This window comes from Mastigoproctus giganteus, chromosome 10 (genome assembly GCF_048544385.1).
Source record: "Mastigoproctus giganteus isolate SK-2022 chromosome 10, ASM4854438v1, whole genome shotgun sequence".
NCBI classification, from domain to species: Eukaryota; Metazoa; Arthropoda; class Arachnida; order Uropygi; family Thelyphonidae; genus Mastigoproctus; species Mastigoproctus giganteus.
Window position 1 is genome coordinate 116,819,349 of NC_143584.1, and position 23,919 is coordinate 116,843,267.

At 37.9% G+C, this 23,919-nt stretch overlaps 1 protein-coding gene across 4 annotated transcripts in view; it reads left to right on the plus strand.

Annotated features, from left to right (window-relative positions):
- The window catches only part of unc-104 (kinesin family member unc-104), a 1,041,320-nt gene that overhangs the window by 252,054 nt on the left and 765,347 nt on the right, over positions 1 to 23,919 (plus strand). For all 4 annotated transcript variants that reach the window (XM_090382707.1, XM_090382708.1, XM_090382709.1 and 1 more), the window contains exon 11: positions 7,003 to 7,139. In XM_090382707.1, the coding sequence (XP_090238833.1) occupies positions 7,003 to 7,139 (137 nt within the window). The remainder of the gene's footprint in view (positions 1 to 7,002; positions 7,140 to 23,919) is intronic.

Consider the following 23,919-nt stretch of genomic DNA (forward strand, 5'->3'; position numbering starts at 1 on the left):
TTAAATAATACAAAGGTCTTTGAGATAACAGAGAAGGAGAAAAAGCAGTATGTACTGGAACTTAAGAACAAGTTTGAGCTTCTGCAGACTGCTCAGGACCAAAATATCGACAAGGAATATTACAACTTTTTGAAAGTGATAAAGCCCAAGAAATCTATAGGGAAAAAGAAATCCAAAGAAGAAAAAATTAGTCAAGAAACACTTGTCGTGATGAACCGAAGACGACAAATGAAAAGCAAGAAAAACACTGACAGGGAGAAAATTGAGAAAAATTGAGAAAAAAATAAAGCCATTAGAAAGAGACTCAGATAGGACATAAGAAGATTTAATACAAGTAAAGTAGAACAAGCATTAAGGGAAAACAAAGGATTTAAATCAGCAGTCATGAGCAGTAATACAGAAAGACAAATGATACTGAAACTGAAGAATAGCGATGGTGTACTTATAAACAGCAGAGAAGGCACAATTCAAATAGCAGAAGACTACTATAGAGAATTATACAAGGAGCAGGGGAATGATGCTAGCAGTGGGGAAGATGGATTGCAAAGTAGCAACACATACGACATACCCGATATTCTTCCTGATGAGGCAGAACATGCATTGAAGAAAATGAAGAATCAGAAAGCCCCGGGGGAAGATGAAGTTACTGTAGAGTTGTTAAAATTGGGAGGAAGAGACATAACACAAAAACTGGTAAGGCTCTTCAGAAAGTGCATTAGAAAAGGTGTGATGCCTAAGCAGTGGAATAATGCAATCATAGTTTTGCTGCATAAGAAAGGAGATAAATCAGAAATTGGAAATTATAGACCAATTAGCTTGTTATCCCACATCTATAAGTTGTTCACAAGAGTCATTACTAACAGATTAGAATGTTGATCTGTTGATATGTTGATTGAGAAAGAATACTTTATGAGAATCAACCAAAAGAGCAAGCTGGCTTCGGGACAGGATTCTCAACTATGGATCACCTTCACGTAATATCACAGCTAATGGAGAAAGCAAATGAATATTAAACACCATTACGCCTGGCATTTTTGGATTATGAAAAGGCATTTGACTCCATACAGCAAAAGGCAATGTTTCGGGCACTGGAAAGACAAGGCATTGATACCCCATATATTATGATTTTGAAGAAAATATATGAGAGTGCTACCTCCTTTATTAGACTAGACAAAGACAGTAGGAAATTTAAAATTGAGAAAGGAGTTCGACAAGGAGACACAATATCTCCGAAGCTGTTTACTGCTGCCCTTGAGGAAGCTTTCAGAAGATTAGACTGGTCGCAGAAACGAGTCAATGTGAACCTAAACCATTTACGATTTGCAGATGACATTGTGGTCATAAGCCACGATCCCAAAGAATTAGAGGAAAATCTTAATCGGTTATGCACAGCTAGTAAGGATTTTGGACTAAAGATGAATATGGCTAAAACAAAAGTAATGATGAACAAGTATGCCACAGAAAGGGAAATAATGATTGAAGGAGCAGTAATTAAAAAGGTGGAGTCATATACTTATCTGGGACAAGTTATTAGCTGTAATAATGATAAATGGCTGGAAGTGAGGAGAAGAATAAATTTTGGATGGATAGCATTCAGGAAATAAAGTCACATACTGAAGAGCAATATCCCAGTTTGTCTGAAACTTAAAATAATGAACCAATGTATACTCCCCACTATGACTTATGGAAGTGAAACTTGGGCACTCACCAAAAGAATGGAAGTGAAGCTGAGAACTACACAGCGAAGAATGGAACGAATCATATTGGGAATCAGACTGTTAGATAAGAAGAGAAACACATGGATTAGGCAGCAAACTCAAGTAAAGGACATTCTTATCAAAACAAAAGAACTAAAATGGTCTTGGGCAGTACACATAGCTCGAAGATGATGACAGATGGACTAAGAAAATAACCGAATGGTACCCAAGACGAGCTAGAAGAAAACCTGGAAGACAATGATGGAGATTGGCAGATGAAATTCACCACTCTGAATTTGTGGGTAGTAAATGGATGACCATTGCACAAAATAGAAGGAACTGTAAAGTTGCTGGAGAGGCCTTTATCCTGCAGTGGATTGAAAATGGCTGATGATGATGATGAGTGTTATTAATGCATTGGGATAGAAGTTTTGTAATATTTTTAATTGTATTAAATTTATATTTGAATTGAATTAAAACTGAATCAAAATCATACCTAAGACCAGAGCAGCAAAGAAAAAGGCTCAAGGTAATGGGAGTACTGTGGCTCAGGGGAGAACTGAGGGGGGGGGGTTGTCCTCTGAATCACAACCTTTTGAAATGTACTGTTTGTTTGATGGTTTTTTTTTTTTTTTGGGGTGTTTTTGGCGAATCAGCTTCTGTGGCCATAATGCACCTTCCACGGTTTTTGCAGTACGTTGATCCAAGCCCGAGGCGGGATTCGAACCCGCGACCTTCAGGTTGTTAGGCACTTTACCCACCCAGCTAGCCCAGTCGGCTTGATGTTTGTGGAACAATCAGGAACGAGACATGATATTGCCAAGGGGAATGTCTTTGTGTGTGCTCAATGTTGTGAGGAAATGAGGTGCCAACTCAGCGTTGTTATGGGCCTTTATGAGAGCTTGAAGAACAGGGTAGATTGAGGGGTCCATCAACCTATTAGCTGCCCGCATCAATGCCAGAGCTTGCACTTGAACATCACGCAACACAGCGGCAATCCCCAAAGCAGAATGCACTGGTCTACAGGGACTCGTTGTTGTCGGTGACTTTATTGCCAGGGAAACCAGGAATATATTGTGCAAAAAAGGATAGGTGGAACAGGAGCAGGGTATGGCTGCCAGGGACAAAAGTTGATGATGTTGTAGAGCAGATATCATCTTTTAAGGGCACAAAGGGTGATATCATCTTTTAAGGGCACAAAGGTTTATTGTTGTACATGTTGGCACCAATGATATTAAGAGTAGAAAATCAGTGGATTTAATTAGCAAGTACATGTCAATGTTTAAAAAAAGTTGCCAGTTAGGGTTCAATTTGAAAGTGCAATTCTTCCCAGATACAATAGGAGGGAGTATATGATTAGAGCGTTGTCAATCAATTCGGCCCAGAGATATTCTGCAAGGCTCATGGAGTAGAATTTTTTCCAGCCTGGTTTGTGCTTGTTAACAGGCGAGATTGCTTGTACAGGGATGGAATACACTTAAATAGAAAGGGTGCATGTAAATATAATATAATATAAATATTGTAAGAATATTTGGTGATGCTATCGAGGCAGCGTTATGTGGGTTGAAAAGTGCTAGCTTGGGGGGAGTCACAGACTATTAGATTAACAGTGTCCACCGGAAGAGGTGAAAGTGATTCTTGCACTGCTTTTATTGGAATGAGCAGCAGCCTGAAAACAAGTTGCTGGGTATTTCAGATACTTGAAGGCGCCTCCGTAGCTGGGAAGGAGCAACAGTGCGTAGCACACAATTCTTGATTAGACCGGGGTTCGAGCCCGTCACCACCAAATACGGAGGATGCGGAAAGGTCAGGGAATGACCACCGCATATTCCCGGAGCAATATGGCCTTAGTTGCTAATGCTCCTAAAAACCAAATAACAACACCAACATTTCAGATATTGCTTGGAGTCATTGCAGAACAAGTAAATACATGGCTGTGTTAGGGTAGCTAAGAATAAGAACAGGTGCACGTATACTTGCGTGTACACCAATGCTAGGAGTATACTAAATAAATTTGATGAATTCGAGGTGCTGGTCAAAACATCAAAGGCAGGCATTGTTGGGATATCAGAGACGTAGTGTCACACACGTATAATTAATGCATAATTGGAGTTGGGGAGTACAATATGTACAGGAAGGATAGGCAGGGTAGGAAGGGAGGAGGGGTTATGCAATTAGTTAAGAAATACATAAAATCTAAGGAAGTGCATCCATTTGACATTGGTGGACAGTGCAGTGTTGAGTCAGTTTAGTGTGACATAAGCTCTGGGAAAGCAAAATTGAGAGTAGGAATGTGCTATAGGCCTAATGACTCTGATGAGTATAATGAACAGCTGAAAGGAGAACAGCTGTAAGGGCTAGTAAATCAGATTGTCTTATAATGGGGGATTTTAATTTCTCAGATATTGACTGGAACTTGTGGGTTGATCATTCGCCCTAGCAAGGCTTTTGTGATTGTTTTCTACAGCAGCACGTTCGGGAGGAAACAGAGGGAGTAATACTCTTGATTTGGTTATCTGTAGTGATTCTTCATGCATTAAGAATCTGCAGATAAAGGAGCGACTAGTTGGCATGATCACAGTATACTCATGTGGGATTTACTCAAAGACGTAACTACCATCGGGGGGTAAAGGGAAGGGATTTTGCTTTTGTAAAAATGACTATGGAGGTCTTAATCAGTTTTTAGTCTATACAGTGGGACTAATTGATGATGTTACCAACAGCAAATTCTAAATGGGAAGCATTCGAAAAATTAATCTTGGAAGCTACTAGGCTTTACATACCTACTAAGATATATTGTTCAAGGTTTAGGCCTAAATGGATGTGAGATTATTATTATTATTGTTGTTGCTCTTTTATTATATTATTTCTTCCCTATTGGGGGATTCCACTCCCGTGACGGATACTGCTACAAGTACACAGGATGGTTGTAATGTCTGGTGTTACTGTTGGTCGAGAAACTGTCTGACTATCCTACAGGTGTTCAGGATTGCGACTTTCTGGAGTTCCTTATAGGTGTTCTTTGGGAGACCTATTGCTGCTACGCTGCTATATAGGCTCTTTGGCACCATACGTTTTGGCCTCTGGAAGTCTTTCGTCTCCAGCGTTGCACCATTGTTGTCAATGTAATGTGGTATTATTTGCTGATTGCGGTGGTCTGTTACTCTCCACAGGATTTTATTTGCCCTCTCCTTGTGGGATCCGTTCCTTCGAATTCTGTTAGGGCTCATTTCCACTCGTCTTCTATTCTGGATATCATGACTTCGTCTCTTTTCACTTCAGCTACTCTGGGTTGTATTTCTTCTTGCTCTTCCTCCTCTGGTTCCGTAGTATGTTGTTCCTCCTCTGGTTCCATATTGACCATATTCTTTGTTCTTTGTAGTTAATCGCTCACATCCTGCTTGATTTTTTCCAAGATGGCAGGAGCTATTAGGTTCTTCATAATGATGGTCCTTCTTTGTTTCGTTAATCGCTGTTCGGTGACCTTAATATCTGGGAATCGTTCCAACCACTTGGTATGTAGTCGCGACCTGTACTTGTCATATCGGTTTCTAGCCTGGTTAGTTCATAGTATGCTTGCATGATGTACGTACATTTTGATGCTCCACTTCATGCGTTGGTGTCTTCTTCCTTCTTGGGTGGTCACTAGCATAGTTGCGCAGGAAGCACTTCAAGTTGGTGGGGCTGGATGGTCTTGCCCTTCTCCTGTTGTAGCCATACGGGGGACAGTGCCTCTTCCTCGGGAGACTGTCTCCAACTTTTTGAACCGACTGCTCTGCCTAAGGCCTGAACTTATTATTGTTATTATTATCCATATGTTGCAAGGAAGCCTGAGGCTTATGCTGCACCAGCCAAAAAGAAAAATTCCCAAGTTACCCTGAGAGGGAGAAAGAGAAGCAGAAAGGAATCACCAAGTAAGAGAAGAATGATGATATCCAGCTCAGGATCCTGGATGTGCCAAGGTGTGAGTCCCTGGGGTTGAACTAATGAGACGTGTGACAGAGAATAAAAATGCATGGGATATATATATATATATATATTCATTAACAGGTGACACAGAACCTATTGGAAGATATAAGCTGGTCTGTAATGAAATCCCAAAGGAGGTTAAGCAGATTACGAGAAATCTTTGGCAAAGGATGCAAAGAAAAATAGCAGAGAGTTCTTTACTTATGTAAACTCTAGAATGAAGGGGATGAATCAGATTTTCAGTTTTAATTTGTACATAATATATTTATTTTTGTTTATATATATTTTTTTATCTATCAGCATCTGTGTACTTAATTTATTTTTAATACTTTACTAATTTTGATTGTCTCATCAGTAGAAGCAACATTTATGTTATTATGACTATTCTTGGTGCTCAAGAATAGTCCTCTTCTCTAATATATTGACAGTGTTTGATGTTCATATTTAGTGTGTTGTGGTTTAGTCTAGGTGCAAGAATGAGTGAAAGAGAGCAGATGGGGTATCAGTGCATATTGTTGTCTGTTATCTCATTTTGTGCATCCTGAATATATGTACCAAAAAAAAAAAACCCTTAAAATATGATGTGTTCATGTAAGTATGATAGGAGTATAGCTGGTTGATGTGAGTGTGTTGTGCATTCAGTGGATAGCAGGTCACTCCCCAAACTGCCTTTGCTGACACCATGCTGTTTCTTTTTCTCAGGCAGCATAGTATTGCCCGAGAAAAGGAAACAGCATTGTGTAAGCCTGATGGACACTACCACTCTAAATACTTTTGCTGCTCTTAATTCCCCCTGTGGAGAGTTGAGATTGCCTCTACAGGGGTGCTACTTTTGTCCCCTATTCTTCCAATCTCTGGTGGTAGCTTTCCTACTTCCTATCATTACTTTCACCTATCCTCTAAAGCTCGAATTATCACTCCTATACTCTATTCCAACAAAAACTTCTCTCTCTTTCTCTCTTTTTTTTTTAAGGGCCCTCCCTGATATGCTCAGGCAAAGCCACAGCATAGTACAGCAAGTAGTGACAGTGGTTTTCCACTGCCCCCTAGGTTAAGTGGCCAGATGGAACAACATAACCCTACATTACCCTACATAAACTGCACATCACTCACGGTATTTGCCCTTTACAGGGACCTGTATTTAACACACACTCGAACTTATCACAGAATATTTAAATTTTCTATTCATATACTGTAGAAACTAATTGAATGTGATTGGCAGTTTATTTAATGTTCTGTAACATTATACCCGTTTTCAGTTTAACTAAATTAATATTAAAAATTTTAGATTAGGATTATTATTTGGATGTTATGTCAGTTTCAATATCTTTTATAGGTATGCCGATCGTGCTAAACAGATAGTTTGTAAGGCTATTGTTAATGAAGATGCTAATGCCAAACTGATTCGGGAACTCAAAGATGAAATTGAACGCCTTAAAGCATTATTACGGGCTGAGGGAATTGATGTGGATGGTAAGTTGCTTTCACTTTTGAGTTGTAGGCTCACATATATTATATGGAAGTATCAGTTTTGTTTCTGATGAAACCTTTCTAGTTTTTATATATTTTTTATTGTTCCGTAAATTACAAAAAAAAAAAAAAAAAAAATCACTCAATAAGTGATACGCAATTAAATTTATGTAGGAATCACAATGAGGTAAAACTGATAAGCAACATACATTTTATTTTATTTTTTTTTTTGTTTTTTCATTTGTGGCAAACCAAACATGAAAGGTTACTGAAACCTTCAGTGTAATGCTTGTGTGTCTGTTGCAGGTTGTTAAGGTAGTAAAAACTTGCTACTATTAGACTTCAATGTGTGCAACCTGTAGTTTTTTGGAAGCACATATGAAAGAAGTGTATTCTATAGAATACAAATAGAGGAGCTAGAGATGAAGAAAATTAGTAGTTTGTCAAGATTTTTGTTGAATTATGAATGGATAATGGCTGCTTCATGAAGCTGCCATGATGAATAAATATAGTGTATTTTTAGAGTTCTTAGTTTGACATTAATCAGATAAAAACATTAACAACAAATCATTTTAATTATATAAAAGTCACTTGCAGGTTGTCCTTTATAATTATGTTTGTGGGTTAGAATTGTCTCATGTCAGACTTGTCAGAAAATAATGCAGTTTCCACAGGTCCATCCAAGTTCGCTACTGGCAGGTTCTCTCCCAAACTTATATACAAGAAGGAGTCCCACAAAGCTCTGTTTTTCAGTGCCACTTTATGTGCAATATGAATTCCGAGCACCGTTGATTCATATCTCTACGCTGATGATCTTATTATATCGTGTCATAACATTGATACATACCATATTATATACAAATGATCATAAATTACAAGCTTAGAGAATTCAAGTACTCATTCTCAATCAACATATCACATGTCCAAGATAACAAATCACATGACACATTAGAAATAAAGTCAGAAATATAATCTGAACTACTAGACAAAGCATGTGGCACAAGGAGTCACTGGTCTTATGAAGTTAACATGAGATGAAGGCAAATACAACTTCAGTAATCCTCACTGGTCCTAAAAGTGCAGAAAATTGATTGCTTATCATCCAAATTGGTTGATGCCATGAGCAAATAGTGTTTCAATAAACGTATCATAACTAATTGCATCATATACCACAATCCTTTTCATTAATCCATTAAAAAGGAAGCACAGTCAATCATCAGTTGAGGAAGTCACAAGAATACAAAAATTATCCTATATTGCACATGTTGTGAAAAGCATCCTGTCAGTACTTCAGAACAGTGCCTCTCATCCTGCCTACTCTATAAATAAAAGATCTGATCTGTGCAGATTAATATCAGCCCATCAATATCAGTTATAAAATTCAAGAACAAGCTATAATGTAACCCAAGCTCCAAGCATCTGTTGTGTAAATAACCCACAACAGGAAACCCCAGGATTTTCAATTTCAGCCAAGCTATATTAGGATGATCCAGAAAAGACTGAAATAATCAACCACACACAAATGCACAGTTTATTTCAGCATCTTAAACTGTCATACAGAATTCATGTTATCGTTCAATAAGCCCTCTAATATTTTTCCCTCAAGTTCAAATAGTACAGACCTCTGGAATAATTTCCTGGAAAATTTTTGAAAAGAAAACTTGCTCTGTCTTAATTAATTGAGCCCCGTTGCCCACAGTGAGGTTGAGCAAGCATTAGCATTAGTAGAGGCATATGATGCAAGAAAGAAAGCTTATTCAGCATCAGCCAAAAAAAAAAAAAAAAAACAACCACTACTCCCATTTCACCCCTCAATTCGTTCGAAATACCTGTCCAGCTGAGCCTTAAATTTGTTTAGGCTATCAACTTCAACAACAAGCGATGGAAGTCTATTCCACAAACCAATTGCCCGCTGGCTAAAGGCGAATTTCCGCACATCTATCCGACATCCGTCCTTCTTCAATTTGAATTTATGCCCTCTCAGGTGATTATTCTGAGCAAGAGGAAGAATCCCATCGGCATTGAGCATGCTCAAGCCATTCAAAGCCTTGTACACCTCTATCAGATCACCTCGGCGATGCCTAGTCTCCAGGCTCTGTAATTTGCAAAACTTAAGCCTTTCTTCGTAAGAGCAACCCTTTGTTCCATTCACTAATCTTGTTGCCCTTCTCTGTACTCGTTCGAGCAGCTCTACATCCTTCTTGAAATGAGGCCTCCAGACCTGTATACAGTACTCAAGGTGTGGCCTGACCAATGCCTTATACAAGGGAATAATCACATCCCTGTCCCTGCTAGAAAAATTCCTGTATATCATTGACAAGACACCATGAGCTACTCTTGCAGCTCGTCTGCACTGCTCAGAGAACTTCATATCTGCCTGCACAATTACCCCCAGGTCCTTTTCATTCTCTACCACTGTCAGCGTAGTACCACAGAGTTGATACGTTGATCTGGGGTTACTGTTTCCCATATGTAGTACTTTACATTTGTCAATGTTAAACTTCATTTGCCACCTCTCAGCCCATCTGCTCAACCTTTCCAGATCCTGTTGCAGCAGCATAGTATCAGTAGTGTCCTTAACAACCCTGCCAACCTTTGTATCGTCTGCAAACTTGGACATTAAGCCTGATACACCATCATCAATATCATTTATAAATACAGAAAACAACAATGGACCCAACACTGAACCCTGAGGAACTCCACTAATAACATTAGTCCACGTTGAGCAGTGTCCATTGATTACCACTCTCTGTCTTCTGCCACTCAACCATCCCTTTATCCATAGCAGCAATTTGCCTCGAATGCCACACTTCTCCAATTTGTGCAGCAGTCTTCCATGCGCAACAGTATCAAAAGCCTTTCTAAGATCCAAATATATAATATCAAAGTTATTCCCTGCATCCAGTTCTTTTGTGACTACATCATAGTATCCAATCAAATTGGTCAGACAAGACCTGCCCTTAACAAACCCATGCTGTGTCTGAGCTATAACTGAATTCTTGTCCAGATGATCCTGCAGTGCTTCTTTAACCAGTGCCTCCATTAATTTTCTTGGAACCGAAGTTAAACTAACAGGTCTATAATTACTTGTGTCAGCCTTTGATCCTCCTTTGTGAATTGGGGTTACATTTGCACATCTCCAGTCCATGGGTACCTCCCCTGAGTCCAATGAAGCTCTCATAATTGGCCTGACGTAGCCCAGTGGTCAGGAGCGAGAGTGCATAGCACGCGTTCCTTGAGTGGACCGGGGTTCAAGCCCGTGACTACTAAATACGATAAATATTTGTATTGACGATTTATTGTAAACTCTACTGACTTGGTTGTCGTGCCGGAGTATAAACAGAAAATTTATTTATTTATTTATTTATTTAATTATGGCTAGGGGTTTGCTTACTTCCTTTGCTGCCTCCTTTAATATAACTGGATAGATCCCATCCACCCCGGGTGCCTTTTTTATGTTTATCCTCAACAATTTCTCCTCCACTTTCCTCTCAGTTATTAGAAAATCATCTAGCTCACTGCCAATGTTTACTTCACCTACGACATTCCCCTTCCTGAATAACTCCTCATGTGTGAATGTAGATGCAAAATACTCGTTTAGATTGTTAGCCACCTGAGCTGGATCCTCAACTGTTGAACCATCAACATCCAGTGGACCAATCTGATTCATCCCTTTCCTTCTTGAGTTTAAATAGGTAAAGAACTCTTTTCTGTTTTTCTTTGCATCCTTTGCCAAGGATTTCTCATAATCTGCCTTTGCCTGCCTAATCTCCTTTGTGACTTGGTTACAGACCAATTTATATCTATCATAGGCTTCCACGTCACCCATTAATTTGTATGTATCCCATGCATTTTTCTTCTCTGCCATATGTCTCATTAGTTCATCTGACAACCATTTATGCCTGAACCTTGAACAATATTTCTTGGTTGGTATGTAAAGCCTGGTAGCTTCCAAGATTAGTTCCTTGAATGCTTCCCATTTTGAATTTGCTGTTGGTAACATCATCAGTTGGTCCCACTGTATAGAATTTAAATACTGTCTCAGACCATCATAGTCGCCTTTACGAAAGCAAAAACCCTTCCCTTTACCTCTGATGGTAGTTACCTCCTTGAGTAAATCCCACTTCAGCACACTGTGATCACTGCCACCCAGTGGTTCATTTATCTGCAGATTCCTAATGCATGAAGAATCACTACTGATAATCAGATCAAGAGTATTACTCCCTCTAGTTGCCTCCCGAACATGCTGGTGTAGAAAACAATCATCCAATAAATCCACAAAAGCCTTGCTAGTGTGTGAGTGACCAACCCACTAATTCCAGTCAATATCTGGGAAATTAAAATCCCCCATTATAAGACTCTCCGATTTACTGGCCCATTCTATTTCCCTGTACAGCATCTTATTATACTCATCAGAGTCATTAGGCCTATAGCACACTCCTACTCTCAATTTTGATTTACCTATGCTTATGTCACACCAAACTGACTCAACACTGCACTGTCCAGCGATGTCAACTGGCTTCACTTCCTTGGATTTTATGTGTTTTTTAACTAATAGCATAACCCCTCCTCCCTTCCTATCCTGTCTATCCTTTCTGTAGACGTTGTACTCCCCAAATTCCAGTTCTGCATTCCTTATATCTGTGTGACACCACGTCTCTGATATCCCAACAATATCTGCCTTTGATGTTTTGAGCAATACCTCAAATTCATCAAATTTATTTACTAAACTCCTAGCATTAGTGTACACGCAAGTATACATGCACCTGTTTCTATTCTTAGCTACCCTAACACAACCCATGTGTTTACTTGTACCGCAATGACTTCCAGCAGTCTCTGAAATATCCTGCATCTTGTTTTTCAGGCTTCTGCTCATTCCAATAGAAGCAGTGCAAGAATCTCTTTCACCTCTGCCAGTGGCTACTGTTAATCCATTAGTCTTTGTCTCCCCCCCAAGCTAGCAGTTTTCCGACCCACCTAACACTGCCTCGATAGCATCAGCAAATATTCTTGCACCCTTTCTATTTAAGTGTATCCCATCCCTGTAGAAGCAATCTCTTCTGTTAACAAGTACAGTCCAGGCTGAAAAAAATTCTACCCCTTGAGCCTTGCACAATCTTTCCTGGGCCGAATTGATCGACAAGGCTCTCATCATATACTCCCTCCTATCGTGTCTGGGCAGAATTGCAGACACTTTCAAATTCAACCCTACTTCACGGCTTATTTTCAACAGTGACCTGTACTTGTTAAGCAATTCCGCTGGTCTCCTACTCTTAATATCGTTAGTGCCAACGTGTACAACTATATCACCTTTTGTGCCCTTAAAAGATGATATCTGCTCTACAACGTCATCAACCTTTGCCCCTGGCAGACATACCCTGGTCCTGTTCCACCTATCCTTTTTACAAAGCATGTTCCCCGTTTCCCTGACAATTGAGTCACCAACAACTACTAGTTCCTGTTGGACCAGCGCATTCTGCCTTGGGGGCTGCCTCTGTGTTGCAAGATGACCAAGTCCAAGCTCTGGTGTTGATGTGGGCAGCTGAGAGCTTGATGGGCCCCTCAGTTTATTTCCTTCGAGGGCATCCACCCTGTCCTTCAAGGTCTCATATCACATAAAAATTCCCTTCTGAGATCCAAGTACTCATGATAATAAGGGCAACATGACTTTAATCTCTGGAGACATGGAGTAATATTTTATATTATTGTCATGAGTACTTGGATCTCAGAAGGGAATTTTTGGACCTTTCTGAAACAACCAGCTGATTCATCTTTGCTAGAAATGAGCCATGACTGGTTAATAAAACATAATTTGTAGATTAGACACAAAGCATTTTTCTAGTGGAACATCAGCAACAGAGGGAAAAAAGAAACTACAAGTTATTTCACCCTTATTTGAGTTAGCCCACCTATGCTTTCAGAGTCATTAAGATATCTAAGATTTGCTTAGCTTCATTCTTAGGATCATTAACCAAATCCAACTGAAGATCATGAATGATAAAAGGAGCTTCACGACGAACATTGGAAGTCATTACTCTGTAAATCAGAAAGTATATTTTTTAAAATTAACACAGTCTATTCAAGCTGAGATACCTTAAGAAACAATAGGAAGGAAAACACAGTCATAAAGGAGATAGAGGCCTACCTCTAATACTCCAGTTCTTCCTAGTAATCCTTGCTATCATGTTAACAAACTTTTGACATTTTTAGATAGAAAGTTGATATGGGTGTCAAATCTAAGACCTCTGTCTATGAATACTTCAAGATATTTAATATTCTTAAATGACTTTAAACAAAACAACCAATTTAGCAGCAACTGATGTTCCCGACAAACTGATAGGTTCCCCTTTAGCAACAATATTTTTGTTTTTGACTTAGATATTGTTAATTTATGGAAGTCACACTGAGCACTTAAAACTTTCATTATTTCATTAGATGTTTGATTTGTAGCTGTGAACCTGATTATATCATATGAACCTGATTATATTCCTTCTATAACCAATCCTCCAAAACTAATTTCCACATAAGTGACCCAAAAACAGATGGATATGTTTTTGGTAAAAGCAGATCTAACTATTTTTTTCATCTATCCATCTCCGCCTTTGTCTTCCAGGTTTTCTTCTAGGTCCTCTTGGATACCATTCTGTTATTTTCTTAGTCCATCTGTCATCATGTCTTCGAGCTATGTGTCCTACCCAAGACCATTTTAGTCCTTTAGTTTTGATAAGAATGTCCTTTACTTGAGTTTGCTGCCTAATCCATGTGTTTCTCTTCTTATCTAACAGTCTGATTCCCAATATGATTCGTTCCATTCTTCGCTGTGTAGTTCTCAGCTTCACTTCCATTCTTTTGGTGAGTGCCCAAGTTTCACTTCCATAAGTCATAGTGGGGAGTATACATTGGTTCATTATTTTAAGTTTCAGACAAACTGGGATATTGCTCTTCAGTATGTGACTTTATTTCCTGAATGCTATCCATCCAAAATTTATTCTTCTCCTCACTTCCAGCCATTTATCATTATTACAGCTAATAACTTGTCCCAGATAAGTATATGACTCCACCTTTTCAATTACTGCTCCTTCAATCATTATTTCCCTTTCTGTGGCATACTTGTTCATCATTACTTTTGTTTTAGCCATATTCATCTTTAGTCCAAAATCCTTACTAGCTGTGCATAACCGATTAAGATTTTCCTCTAATTCTTTGGGATCGTGGCTTATGACCACAATGTCATCTGCAAATCGTAAATGGTTTAGGTTCACATTGACTCGTTTCTGCGACCAGTCTAATCTTCTGAAAGCTTCCTCAAGGGCAGCAGTAAACAGCTTCGGAGATATTGTGTCTCCTTGTCGAACTCCTTTCTCAATTTTAAATTTCCTACTGTCTTTGTCTAGTCTAATAAAGGAGGTAGCACTCTCATATATTTTCTTCAAAATCATAATATATGGGGTATCAATGCCTTGTCTTTCCAGTGCCCGAAACATTGCCTTTTGCTGTATGGAGTCAAATGCCTTTTCATAATCCAAAAATGCCAGGCGTAATGGTGTTTAATATTCATTTGCTTTCTCCATTAGCTGTGATATTACGTGAAGGTGATCCATAGTTGAGAATCCTGTCCCGAAGCCAGCTTGCTCTTTTGGTTGATTCTCATAAAGTATTCTTTCTCAATCAACATATCAACAGATCAACATTCTAATCTGTTAGTAATGACTCTTGTGAACAACTTATAGATGTGGGATAACAAGCTAATTGGTCTATAATTTCCAATTTCTGATTTATCTCCTTTCTTATGCAGCAAAACTATGATTGCATTATCCACTGCTTAGGCGTCACACCTTTTCTAATGCACTTTCTGAAGAGCCTTACCAGTTTTTGTGTTATGTCTCTTCCTCCCAATTTTAACAACTCTACAGTAACTTCATCTTCCCCCGGGGCTTTCTGATTCTTCATTTTCTTCAATGCATGTTCTGCCTCATCAGGAAGAATATCGGGTATGTCGTATGTGTTGCTACTTTGCAATCCATCTTCCCCACTGCTAGCATCATTCCCCTGCTCCTTGTATAATTCTCTATAGTAGTCTTCTGCTATTTGAATTGTGCCTTCTCTGCTGTTTATAAGTACACCATCGCTATTCTTCAGTTTCAGTATCATTTGTCTTTCTGTATTACTGCTCATGACTGCTGATTTAAATCCTTTGTTTTCCCTTAATGCTTGTTCTACTTTACTTGTATTAAATCTTCTTATGTCCTATCTGAGTCTCTTTCTAATGGCTTTATTTTTTTCTCAATTTTTCTCAATTTTCTCCCTGTCAGTGTTTTTCTTGCTTTTCATTTGTCGTCTTCGGTTCATCACGACAAGTGTTTCTTGACTAATTTTTTCTTCTTTGGATTTCTTTTTCCGTATAGATTTCTTGGGCTTTATCACTTTCAAAAAGTTGTAATATTCCTTGTCGATATTTTGGTCCTGAGCAGTCTGCAGAAGCTCAAACTTGTTCTAATTGGTCTATAATTTCCAATTTCTGATTTATCTCCTTTCTTATGCAGCAAAACTATGATTGCATTATTCCACTGCTTAGGCGTCACACCTTTTCTAATGCACTTTCTGAAGAGCCTTACCAGTTTTTGTGTTATGTCTCTTCCTCCCAATTTTAACAACTCTACAGTAACTTCATCTTCCCCCGGGGCATACTGCCAGTTCCAGTACATACTGCTTTTTCTCCTCTTCTGTTATCTCAAAGACCTTTTATATTATTTAATCGAGTCAGTTTTTTTCCTTTCCTTTCCAACATCTATATCAAGTGTTCATCTTAACATTCTGTGATCACTTCTAACATTTACCTTATTCAGGGCGGTAACATCATTCATAATATATCTTCTGTTAGTGAGGATGAAGTCGATTTCATTAGTAGTTAACCCATTTGGACTCTTCCATGTGCACTTTCTGTTCACCCTTTTCTTGAAAAAAGTGTTCATTACTGACAGTCCTTGAGATTCTGCAAATTCCACAAGTCTTTCACCTCTTTCATTTCTTTCACCAATTCCAAAATTTCCTATAGTTCCCCTTTCTGCACTGTTTTGTCTTTTTCCAACCTTAGCATTGAAGTCTCCCATAATAATAGTGTAGTGGGTTTTCTGCTCATCTAGAAGACTCTCAATTTCGGTGTACATTTCTTCAACCTCTTCATCATCATGGCTCGATGTTGGTGCATAAATCATTATAATCTTTAGCTTGTACCTCTTAGAAATCTTGAGTATTAGTCTTGACACTCTTGGTGATGTACTTTTGAATTCCAAAATGTTGTTTTTAAAATCTTTATGGACCAGAAACCCAACTCCACCTTCACTCCTTTCACTGTTTCCATTGGTGTACAGCAGATTTCCACTTGATAAACTTATAAGTGATTCATTTCTTCTTCTTGTTTCAGCCAAACCAATGATATTCCAATTCACATTTTCTAATTCCTTTTCCAGCTCTAATATGCTGTCTTCACCGATAAGTGACCTTACGTTATAACAGGCCAAGTTCAGTTTCCGTGCATGGCAGCCTGGTCGTATCCAGAGATTCTTAGCACCCTCTGCTTCCACTCTGATCCTCTCGCTGCCATAAGAGGGAGAGTGAAAGCTGCTGGGGACTGAGGGCCATTTGTTTCGTCGTGCTGTCATATGCTGGAGGGTTTGGTCTTTTCCTCTTCATGCTGACCAGGCGTCTTGAAGAGAACCACTCTACACGTTCGTTGCCACCTAAGTGACATAACAGGGCTTACCATCGAGAAGGTGTGCATGAGTGGATTTTAGGGAGGCAGGCCAACTGGACTTCTCCTAAATCTTCTGTAATAGAGAGATATTGGATCCATCAGTGTTTTAGGCTGAGTGTCTGATAACACACAGGATACCTGTTCCCCTCTAAGCCCCTTATTCCAACTAGACTTAACCATAAAATATCTATCCTTAAAATAATCCACTATGACGTGATAAAGCTGATGGGAGCATTTTATGAGGCAAAGCATCAATAACACACTATCCCAAGAGATACTGTCAAAAGCCCCTTCAAAATCAACGAAAATGCCAAGAACATATTTAGCATTTGAATTTCTAACCAATTTTACCATCCTCTGTACCATGACCAGAAGTACAGCCATATTGTTTGTTTAAGAGTCCCAAATTTTCTTGCGTATGTTGCAATATTTGCTGCGAAAGAATACGTTCATAGACCTTGCCTAAACCCAGTAAACCCAGAAGAAGAGCAATTGGATGATAAGAGTTCTCCATGCTCCACTTCATGTAATAGAACAATTCACTGCGTTGGAGAGAAGTTTCTTAATATGAAAGAGATTTCTTTCTATGAATAAAAAAGGATGACCTTATGTTATGATCGCCCTTTGTGACCCTCCATTAGAAGATTTAGGGTGGGAAATTATTTTGATAATTAGAAACTTTACATCAGAAATATGGGAGTAAAGGGAAAAAATATGCAGGAATTACATTCTACTCGCAAACACTGCATTGCATTGAAATAGAAATGATGTTTTGGAATCGCTTATGAGAGTATACATGCTTGCTAGGACAACCCTGTCTCCTTTGTAAAAGATAAATTGTAGAGTATGTTAAAATATTTATGATGGAATAAAGGATTTCATCTTCTGCTGCCCCATCTCACCAGGAGTCCCCAGTACTGGCATCTAAAACAATCAAAGGATGGTATTTAAATAACCTCTAAACCCATCAAAGGACTGGTATGAAAGGCTCTGGTCCTATGCTATGAAAACCATTAACAAATTAATACTTATCCAGTGAAGGCTGAAGCAAAAATGCAAGCCAGGTATTATTGCTTCAATGATACCACCACACAATGCCCCCAATGAAAATTTAATCAGGAATGAACTGGCAAGTAGGACATTTAATGGAAAAATATATTAAATTAAATTAAATGAATGAAAAGGAAATATACACAAAAAAGTTTAATTAAAATGTCCTGGTACAGAAATAGAACTGCTTATTCCATTCTTGGATATGCACAGTGTTACATATAGTAAGTTGCAGTTGTATAGAAATACAGTTTTCTTAACTTACAAAATTAGTATAATACGATCTTAAATTGATGAATAGAATACGATCTTAAAATCTTGGAAATTCCAAGTTTCAGAAAATATCAGAACAAAAGTGCCTGATTTTGGAGGTTCAGCTATACTTGCCATCAGTTTCAATGAGTTTTCAACTAAGTTCCTTCATTACTTTTTTTTTTTTTTTCTGTTAGAGCTGAGTTGCTATATGTGCAGATAATTAGAATACCAATTAAAGACAAACTCTATAACTAGTTATTAGTAAAATTAGTGACAAAATAATGCAAGGAAGCATGCTTATATAGCATCAGCCAAAAAAAAAAAAAAAAAAACCCACCTCATTTGTCCACCCCTGATTTATCTAATTCTTCCTTAAATTTGTTCAAACTACCCACCTCCATTTTCACACATCTAACCTAAACCATTATTTTTTTATTAAATTTGTATTTCATTATGTGTGTGTGTGTTGTATGTGCAAGAATTAGGATGCCATCTGCATTTAATTTGCATAATCCATTTAAGGCCTAAAACAGTCCAATTTGGTCTCTTTGCATGTAATTAGTTTCCACATGCTGCAGTTTGCAGAACTGAAGTCTTTTATGATAAAATGATAAAATACCCCTTTGTGTCCTTGACTAATCTTTTTGCTTTTCTTTGCACACATTCCAAAAGATCCACATCTTTCTTAAAATGAGGCTTCCATATCTGTGTGCAGTACTCATGATGCACCCTAACTATTGCCATTATATAATGGGAGAATCACCTCCTTGTCCCTGATAGCAAAATCTTTGTATGGTCTTCTAGGCACCTCAGATCACAACTTGGTGTTGGTCTCTTCTCCAATGGAGCCTTTCTCTCATGGCCATTTCCAACTCGTGTTGTTTGACATTACAAGAATGCAAAATGGGACGATCTGTGTGATTTGTTTTCTTCTTTTCCTTGGTCGGATTACTGTTTCAAACTTCTGATGTCAACATTTTCTCAGATTGTGCCAGTGAAATTATTCTTATAGGGATGGAATCCTTTATTCCACACTCCACCTTAAAATTTCGTCCTTTATCTAAACCTTGATTTTCCAATAAATGTGCTAAGGCTGTTCAAGAGAAGAATTCCGCATATTGTAATTGGCTCATATCCAAATCCTGATGATAACACGTTGCATTCCACCTTCCAGTTTGGGAAACCTTTCCCTGCTCAAACAGCTTCAACTTCTGGAATATCCACTACCAATTCCTTAAATGCCAATCTCCAGATAATTCTCCAGTGGGGCAGTGATAACTTAGTTGATTTCAATCCTTCTGAAACTCACTTTATATGTTTTTGCTATAATATGATTTTGAAAAAATCAAAATAAAAACTTCCCTTAATCACAATGCACCTACATCTACGAATCAATCATTATGACTCAACCACCATGTGTATGCACTGTGAGCATGCTGTGTTGTAAGTGTTCAGTCTCTCTGCAGTTGCGGAATCAGAAGCATCACAAATAGTATTTTGTCTTCTTAAATTTGCACGATGTATTACATTGTAGTCCAACTTAAAATTGAATCCCATGGAAAACTGTAAATACAGTGGCTAAAGTGCTGCCAGTGGCAGAATCAAAGGAAATCTATAAACCTTGAGGAAAAATTTGGTGTAATTAATTAAGAGGTATGAATGTAACCAATCGACATAGTCACAGGAATCTCTGAATAAATGTTATAAACAATAAGGAATCAAGCTGAGAAAATTAAAGATAATTGTAAAAATGCAATGAGAATGGTAACTAGTAAGATCACGCACTGATAAGGCTGCAACTTATGGAAAAATTAGAAAGGATTTTGGCTCAATGGATTGAACATCAAAATCAATGTGTTATTTGTATATAAACTAGTATTATCCAGGCTAAAGCGAAAAATTTGTTTGAAGACCTGAATGTTATTGAGCTCGATCTGAAAGTGCAAACCTTTGTCACAAGTGCTGGGTTGTGTGAATGTTTTAAGGATATGGATTCTATAACCTTAAGCTAATGGGGAGGCTACAGCAGCTGATTCAATTGCTGCTGAGCACTTTCCATTGAAACTCCAAGTGGCAGTTGAAGACCATAGTAATTTTCCTCAGCAGGTGTTCAACGTGGACAAAATAGGGTTGTTTTTAGAAGTGTGTGTGTGTGTGCCAAGCAGAACATTTGTCTCAGTGCAAGAAAAGATGGCTGTGGGTTTTAAAGCTTTCAGGGGTCACCTTACATTGCTGTTAGGACGGGATGCATCTAGAGATCATAAAATAAAACCCCTCATGATTTATCACTCCAAAAACCCACAAGCACTGAAGGGTTATTCTAAGGAGTGTTTGTCAGTTGTATGGTGATCTAACAAGAAAGCTTGGATTACAGTAGCTATCTTTGAATCCTATTTTCCCAATGAATTCCATCATGAATTGAAAGCTTATTGTGGGAGGATAAGTGTGGCCTTTAAAATTCTACTCCTCCTGGATAATGCACCTGATTCTCCCCCCCCCCCCAACACAACACTGATATTGAAACATTAATAGCCGACCGGGCTAGCTGGGTGGGTAAAGTGCCTGCCTGGCAGCCCAAAGGTTGTGGGTTTGAATCCCGCCTCGGGCTTGGATCAGAGTAGTGCAAAAACCTTAGGAGGTGCATTATGGCCACAGAAGCCGATGCGCCAACAACTAACAAAAAAAAAAAAAAAAAAAGAAAAAAAAAAAAAAGAAACATTAATGTTATGTTTCTGCCACCAAACGTTGTGACATCCCCTATTCAACCTACAGATCAAGATGTCCTTTCAATTTTCAGAAGTTATTATCTCCAGAGGACATTTACTTATGCCTAAATTTTCAGTTAAAATTTGTCTGTTTCTTTGTTCATATTCAATTCTGATGCAATCATTCTAATTCTTAAAAAACAATTACTTCTAATCAGTGTCCTTACCCTGTCCATATTTTCACCAGTTTCCATGGATACTGGATGGCCTAGTTGTTCATTGTCTTCCACATTCTCTCTTCCTTCTAAAAATCTTTTATGCTATTCAAACACGCAAGCTCTTGACATAGTATCTTCTCCATAAACTCGGCATAACAACTGTTAACTTTAAGTTGATGTTTTCTTCAGTTTTGTTAAAAATTTGAGGTTCATTTATTGTTTGATTCTTTTGTCTGTCATGTTTCAGGAAAACTGCAAAAATACAAAGTAATGAAAACTTGTCTCGCTAAGCAGCAAATGAGTGTGTTGGAACATGTTTTGGCCGACAACTAGGAAAGATTCAAGGTCAACTGCTGTTCCATTGTTTCCCAGGTGGTGCTTGGTATGTGGTGACTTTGTGTGCAGTCTCATTATCTGATAGCCACATTTTGTAGTTTACAGACACTGCAATTTACACAACTGAAGTGTTTCTCTGTAAGAGTCCCCTTTTGTGCTTCTGGATTAATCTTGTTTCTCTCTCTACGCTTTGTTCCAAGCGATCCATATTCTTCCTAAAATGAGACTTCTAGACCTGTTTGTACTCAAGATGTGGCCTAACCATTGTCTTATACAGCAGAATAATTTCCTCTTTATCCTTGCTGGTAAAATTCCTGTATATAGTGGACTCCATGAGCTGGCCAGCAGCCTTTTTGCACTGCTCAGAGAACTTCATGTTTAACTGCAATACCTCCAGGTAATTTTTGTTCTCTTTTTGTCTTTTTATTTTCCAGGTCTTCTTTGTGTGGTACCATGCAATTGGTTTGTTTACGGGATTACTGCTGCCTATATGCAGTACCTTGCATTTGTCAATCTTAAACTTCAATTTTCACATCTCAGTCCATCTGCCTGCTTTTTATAGACCTTGTTGCAGTAGCACACCCTGATTTCTGTCGTTAACCACCCTGTCAACCTTTGTATCATTAGTCTGTGATATAAAAATTATGTTGTTTTGGTGTTTATTGGTGCATTGATATAAAAATTATGTTGTTTTTGTTGTTGTTTTGGTGTTTATTGGTGCATTGATATAAAAATTGTTTTGCATCAAGTTCCTTTCTGATTATGTTAGAGTAGTTAATCAACTTGGTGAGAACAATGTTGTCCCTTAACACATCTGTGCTGGGATTGCTGTATAGCACAGTATACACCTTACAATGTCATTAATAAATACTAAAATTAAGGGGCAGCAATGAACCCTCTGTCTACCTCTCCTCTTAGTCTATGAAGAGTGGTGACTATTAATGACTTCTCTCTGTCTCCTGCCACTCAACTGTTCCTTTGTTCTTAGCAGTAACTTGCCCATAATCCCACACTGCAATAATCCAATTTGTATAGCCCATAATCCAATTTGTATAGCAATTGCCCACACTTGCCCATAATCCAATTTGTATAGCAATCTTTCATGTGGAACAGTGTCATAAGCATTATGGAAAACTAAGTATATGCTAACGAAATTATTTTCTGCATCCAGTTCCTTTGTGATGCCATATCATAATAATTAATCAGTCATCAGAAAAGATCGATCCTTAAAAAATCTGTGCTGAGATTGCCATATAACACAGTACACAGCATTAACAGAGATTGTAACCTTTCAGAAACTTGCCTCGATTTTCATTAGTGTAATAGTAAAGGGAGAGAGAGGAATGTCTCATAATTGTGATGTCGGTGTCATCAATTTTTATGGTGGGAACGTTGTCAAATGTGTGCTTCCTATGCATACCTTTCTTAGTCTGCCAGAAATCATATATCTTTTGTGGTATTTGCAGAAGTATAGCCTGAATGTTATAATGTAGGAAGCCCTGTAAGGGATTCTCATGGTTAAGAAAGATGGCATTTTATCATTTGAAAGCTACTAGTAAATATTTTTATGTTTGTATATGCCTTTTAGTTTATATGTTCATAACAGCTTTATCTATCACTATCTCTTTAATTGCACTTAGAATTTTTTTTATCATTTACATTTCATTGTATTTAATTTATTTTTATTTTAAATAAAGTTTTAATCATAATAGTTTGAGCAATGTATTTAGGGTTCTCTTTTATCAGTTAAGTAATAATATAAACAAAAGTTTCATATGGGGATTGTCTAAAATGTAAGGTAACACAGGTGTTTGTGAGAAGAGTTTAATCAAATCATTATGGAATTATATGACAATTGAGATGTGAATTTGGTTCTGAAAACGGAAAAGAGATAGTAACAGATAAAGTAAAATAGTAGGCAGTGATACCGAAGATATAGTCTGGTATGGAAGTGTATTTGGTAATTCAGTTTTTACGTGCCGATGGAACTACACCAAGTGAAATATATCAAACTTGTGCCTGTCTGTGAAGAGAAAGTGATATCAAAGAAACAAGTCTGTTTTTGGTGTAATGAATTGTTGAAGGGGTGTGGAAACAATTTTGCTGAAACAGGGAGTGGCAGGCCATCTACAACCCAAACAGATAAGAATGTCAGGATCATTGGAAATAATGGATCTAGTTCTAAATTCTAGTGATATGATCTAGTTCTAGTCAATATCACGATCATTGAGCAATGGTTTGTCAAACCTCTTTATGCTTGAATTATTTGGGCTTTTAAAGCAGCATCTTCAAAATAACATGCGTATTCAGTATAAATTGAGTTATTGGCTATCAGAGTTGAACTTTTTTTTTTTTTTTTTTTGGGCAAAGTGTAGAAATCTCACCCACTATGAGACAAATGTCTTAATAAAAAAAGGTGACTATGTTGAAAAATGGTACATATGTAATGTGATTGTTATATTATT